Source organism: Sturnira hondurensis, unplaced genomic scaffold, assembly GCF_014824575.4.
Source record: "Sturnira hondurensis isolate 20B ecotype Veracruz unplaced genomic scaffold, ASM1482457v3 Scaffold0000566, whole genome shotgun sequence".
NCBI classification, from domain to species: domain Eukaryota; kingdom Metazoa; phylum Chordata; class Mammalia; order Chiroptera; family Phyllostomidae; genus Sturnira; species Sturnira hondurensis.
In genome coordinates this window covers 41,999-47,998 of record NW_028073197.1, presented here as the reverse complement: position 1 = coordinate 47,998, position 6,000 = coordinate 41,999, and the positions used below count along the sequence as shown (strand labels likewise).

Sequence of the window (6,000 nt, the reverse complement as noted above, 5' to 3'; positions counted from 1 at the left end):
GTATTCTTTCAGAATATTTCTTCTGTGTTTATACAAATTTAAATATATATATATATATTTTGAAGAATGGCATCATACTTATTTTTTTCCTGGAAATTGTTTATTTACAATGTAATATGGAGAACATGCAAGAATATTGCTTGTAATCTAATATTCTCTGTAATTATTGTATACTTAATCCCCTTCATTAGAGGTAAGTGTGTTCATTGACTGATAGGTATTTAGGTACCTGAGGGAACATGCTATATATAAAAGTGTGCCTATGGAAGTTTCTGTATGACAGGTTGTAAGTGTAGAATTGCAGGGATAAAAAGTATATTTAATTTTATTTGAGAGATTTTTTTCTATATTAAACTCCCTAAAATTAGCTTTCTCATGTTCTTTTTTGTTTAATAGGAGATGTCTTTAATCCCCTGATGAGTACTTATTTGAAAGAAAATAATAATAAACAATATAGGTCCAATGGTCAAAATTTCCCACCTGAAATTGGGACTATAAGAATGTTTACTATTCTGTTTTAATCAGTATGGTCATGGATTTCTAGCCAAAGTGTAAATTCAAAAAAAAATTAACATTGTTAAAAGAAAAAAAGTGCCGGGAGAGAGCAGAAGGTTAGGACTTGGACTTGATTGGGGTCCAAATCAAGCCAATCCATAGTGTAGAAAATGTTGTAGTGTCCACATAAGGTAGGACCTAAGGCTGACTTTAAGAAAAAATCAGAAATTTATAAGAGAAACTAATGTACTACAAAGGTGGTTAGCCTTATCTTGCTAAACTGCAATGTATCTCACTTTGATATTCAAAATGTTTAGTAGAATGAGCACTTCCAGTAATGAACAAATTTATATTTTAGACACTTATTTATGTAGACTGTGTGTTATCATTTGAGGTAAAAATAATACCCAAGGAATGTCTCAGTAGACAATAAGGTGACCTCAAGTGTATCATCTGTAGTCAATTTGGTAAGACTAAGTTTACTGCTCTTTAATTCCAACCAAGATTTGAACAAGGTAGAAAGCTTTTGATTGGGGGAGGTGAAAGAAAAGCTGTCACTAAATCCTGTGACTTATGGTACGAGACACATGTTGAAGACACCCAAGTGCAGAAAACACAAGGCCGTTCTCAGAAACGCTACTTGAACCAAGTAATAGCTTCTGTCATCCACCAAGTTAGAGTAGAAAAGCCTCTTACAAAATGGAGTCCAGGTATTCACAGGTCTTGTAGAATCATTCCCAGGCTCTTCTCTATGTTCTTGAAGAATCTTCAAAAATATAATTTAGAATATGGCAATCCACATCTTTCTCAGGTCAGACTATACCAGCCACCTCAATCCTTCAGAAATGTGCCATCGATTTTGGCAGGTGAGGCCATGGGGTTTCACAACCTGCCGGACTGTTAAAGAGTCTCACTCTTGACAGCTGGCAGCACAAGGGGACCTTCATGCCCTTCTGAAATTGCCTGTCCTCAGAGTTTCACGCTCTCTGCATGTTTTGGTCCCACATGTTTTAAAGGGATGTGTGAGTCATGTGGGTGAAGAGGGGTCACATACTAAACCTCACAAACTCAGTGGAGGTCTGTGTGGGGGCCATATTAACTAGAAACCTAAGGTAACCACAAAGAATGGTCTGAAATGAAAAGTTACTAGCTAAAATTGGTTATGGCAAATGACAGTCGTTTTGACCAATAAAGACCAATGGTCACATCCTAGACTAGATTCTTTCCTGAAAAAAGTCAGTCTTTAATTAAGCCTGTGAATTACCTTTTTTGCATGTTTGGTAATGTACTTTAGAATGTCAAAGTAAAGTGTTTTTCCTTGACCCCTTCCAACACAGATACTGTACCACAGCACCAAAGAGGAGACCAGAAGTCCCCTTATTGTTACTGAGTTAATCGTTGACTGTTAACTCTCCTGTACTCATGTATGTAAAAGAAGTGCATGTGTATCATTTTACTTTTCATCCAGTTGCAGAGATATCCCAGCTTTGCTCTCTCCAGCCTCCCTAGTCAATCACAGGTGGATTTCACACAACCCACTGCATCCTCTCTTTGGAATGTAATGTGTAAAGGAGGGTGGACTATCACTGCTTCACTTCCCAGCAATTCTCATCAGTTTGGCTCCAATAAACTCATAAAAATTCTTACAGGAAATAAAAATAGCTCCATAAAAATACTTACAGGTTTAGATATTTCATACACTGACAGGCATGAGGAAAACAACACACATCCACCTCCATTGCAGGCTGACATGGGGTGGGTGGGGTGACCTGGAATCCACAAATTGGTTGTCAAGGTTTAGTTGGTGACAGAATCTCACTGTCTTGGGCTCAGGAAGTGTAGGGGGTGACGACACCTATCCTTGGCCTAGGAGCCACAGAAGGCTTTGTTTGCAGATCTGCAAGTCAGTCACAGTGGATCAGTCTCCCCAAGCTGCACAGTTGGAATGCGGGTCTGAACCTGATAACAGCAGAAATGCCCTCTGAAGGCATCCAAGGGCAATAGGCTGCAGCTGTACCAGAGGTCCAGACCTGCAGCAATCTTCAACACTTTCAGCCTCAGTAGGCAGCCCAGGAACCCACTTACAAATGGGCACCCTGCCACCTACACAGCTGGAGGCAGCTGAGGGAACACCCAGCGATGGCAAGGCCAATTGTCACAGTGGCAGATTGTGATTTGGTCCTTGAAGCTCCAAGAGCTGGTAAACAGGAGAGGCTGGTCAGACAGCACCTAGCTTTGTTAACCAGTTAGGAGTGGGCACGTTGTTGTGGGAGCAATCAGCCAGCACATCAGGGCAGCAGCCTAGGTTTATAGCGGTGGCTGAGGTATGTGTGGGATCACACCTCATATAATCCAGGCTCAACCCAGCAGGCACCACGAGGTGAGGCAGCAAAGACGCAGGCCTGCCAGACTTGTGGTCACAGTTGCCAGGTGCAGCTGTAGTTGCACACCCAGCTCAGGCAGCACTAACTGCCTGCTAAGCACAGAATCTCACCTTGGAATCTGGAGGCTTTGGGTTGCAGAGGTGACGCAGGACCCAGCTGCTCTGGGTCCCGCTGTCCTGGAAGAGCCACTGCCAGCCTCTGCTTTCTGGAACTCAGGGGCTCCTCAGACTGGGCAGGCTGGGCCCTCAAGGGGGGTGCTCTCTGGCAGCCACAGTGGCCTCTTCCTGCATAGGTTCTTATGTTTGATAAATATCCTGTGAGTCACAATGTATTGAGTTAATTTACACTTAATTAAAATCAGCAGCTTTGCCATCTTTTATATGTTACTGGCCAATTTTTACTTTCCTGAATTGCCTGTTCATATCCTCCATTTATTTTCATCTTGGAATGTTTGACTCTTTGTGATTTATCTGTTATATGTGTTTAAACACATATAGATAGGTGTTAAATTTGAGGAAAATTAAGCCTATACTTGTGATTTAACATTACTATCTACTATGGCACTGTGTTACTTCTGTTTTCCTTTAAAGTTGTTTTAAATCATTAGAAGAGTTACGTGGAGATTTCAGTGATAACATTGTTCAGGGATGACGCCCATCACTGAAGTTTTACTTTGTTTCTAAAGTGAGTGCATGCTTATGCTGGATAATGTTTACTGGGAGACTTAGGTGATGGTGCTTTTGACCAAGAAAGACAGGAGTGGTGTTGTCCCCTGGACCAAGTCAATCCTGCTGTTTTAGGGGGCTTTAAAAATCCTTGTGCTTTGATTTTTCTATTCCAATAAAATTTACATGGCTGTATTTGTTTTTGCACTGTTATTGATTATGGTCTGTCATAACATACCTAGGTTTAAAAGAAAGAAAAGTTTGTATCCTCTTTGTTTTTGTCATGCTAAAGGATTAAGTGTTCTTATATTAGGTTAATGGGAGGGATGGAACAGCAGGCATCTGAGGAAACAGAGAAGGAATGAGACGTGCAGATCTAGTGTGGTCATGTGGACTAACAATCATTGTTTCAAACTCCCTTGAATTGAAATGTTGAGTTGCTCCCCATATCTGTATGTAGATGAGAGATGTTGTGCTTTGTTTTGCAAGAAGTGGACATGCGGGCACCCACACTTGAGAGGACACAAATTCAGTAAGTCCCTTTAGAGTATGGGTTCTACATGATCAAATCTAAAATTGGAAGTGTACATCCATCATTAAAAGCTGAAATGAGAGTGAAAACAACCAGATGAATCTTTTTAAGGGGCTCTGTGGTGAAGAGAATTAGATACTGAAACCAGTCGTTCATAAACAGCTCTGTTTTATAACAGGAAGTGTCTAGCTGTTGTTATATTTCTAACTCCATGTATGTTTTGGTGGAAAATTAACTTAGACTAGTCGAAAGCAAGCAGCGTGCCATGTCTTTAAATCACAAGTGATGCTGAGTCTGGGTGTACAGCAAAAGCAGGGAGCATTGCATGTCTCCCAAAATCAAATGGAAAGGTGAGTCTTTGTACACAGTTCTAATTATTGAATAGTTTCTTTAGCAAAAGATGAAACTACAGAATTTTGCAGCAAAATGTAGCTAAAATATTCTGATTATGTGTGAAATAATATTGACTTGTGGACAGACTACTCCCAGTTCTTGTGTTCTTATGTAATGCTTGAGACAAGTTAATTTTTCCTTCCTGAAAATCTTTAAAATTGGAATAACAAATTGAAATATATATATATATGTAAATTGATGTGGTTTTGTTTGTTTTATTTTTGTCATGCCAAATTTATCTTTGGCATGACATGTGTATAAACCTTAAAGAGGTGGAAATCACTTGCAAACAAACTTTGAAATGCGAAGCTAAATTGTGTAAAGTCATTTTGTCCCAGGAGGAGCAATTACTTTTTGCTGGAATAAGCGGGATGTGTCCCATCTATTAGGTACATCAGGTTCAGGCTTAGAAACACTACTCTCTTTTCTCCTTTTTTCCTGTTTTGGCAAACTTCTGGCAACAAAACAGAACACATTTTATGACGGCAAGCATAGCAGTTGCCACACAGGCCAGCAGGAACCCAATCACGTCCAAAGAGTGGTACTGGAACCAGTTGAGGTCATAGGAGGCTGGCCGCAGGTGTTTGGCTCCTTTGTGGCGCATGACAAACTCGATCCAGAAGACAGCTCGATCCAGGGGCTTCATTGGCTGGTCGTGATGAATTCTAGACAATTTCATAGCATTCTCCTTATATCTGAAGGAGAAACACAAGGGTGCCAACATTGAAAGGAATTAATATGCCTGAAGGAGTTATTCCCATGAAATGTTTCTTAAGTGTCATACATAGGTTTCAAATAAATATCATAGAATTGCAGAAGAGGTATATTTTTATTTGGGTCTTCATGGATGGTTTCACTTTAAAGTTTATATTTTCTGATAGAAATATTTTAAAAAATGAAGATGGGTGATACGGTGGGAGAGTCACATCTTTTTAGCAGAGGAATCATGGGATCCATTCTAATGGGTATTCCTGTGAATGAAACAGGGGCTACAACTGCAGGTGGACAAGTTCTGTGACACAAGGTCACCACACAGATTGATCTGACCATAAATATCTTTTTCTTAAATTAAAAAATTTAAATATATTTTATTGATTATGCCATTACAGTTGTCCCATTCCCCCCTTAACTCCCCCCATCCTGCACAGCCCTCCCCCACCATTTCCCTGTTTTGTTCATGTCCATGTGTCACAAGTTCTTTCGATTCTCTATTTCCCATAGTATTCCTTCCCTCCCCCCTGTCTATATTCTACCTACTGTCTATGCTACTTATTCTCTGTACATTCTCCCCCTTTCTCCTCCTCCCACTCCCCTGTTGCTAGCCCTCCATGTGATCTCCATTTCTATGGTTCCACTCCTGATCTAGCTGTCCTCTTAGTTTGCCTTTGTTTTAGGTGTGGTTGTTAATAACTGAGTTTGCTATGCTTTCACTGTTCCTATTTTATATCTTCTTTTTCTTAGATAAGTCTCTTTAACATTTCATATAATAAGGGCTTGGTGATGATGAACTCCTTGAATTTGATCTTATCTG

At 40.0% G+C, this 6,000-nt stretch overlaps 1 protein-coding gene across 1 annotated transcript in view; it reads right to left on the bottom strand.

Annotated features, from left to right (window-relative positions):
* Nucleotides 1-4,698: 4,698 nt before the first annotated feature.
* Nucleotides 4,699-6,000, bottom strand: part of LOC118984162 (UDP-glucuronosyltransferase 2B31-like) — a 33,763-nt gene continuing 32,461 nt past the window's right edge. Inside the window, exon 6 of the mRNA XM_037041941.1 lies at nucleotides 4,699-5,164. Within this exon, the coding sequence (XP_036897836.1) occupies nucleotides 4,885-5,164 (280 nt within the window). The 3' untranslated portion in view covers nucleotides 4,699-4,884. The remainder of the gene's footprint in view (nucleotides 5,165-6,000) is intronic.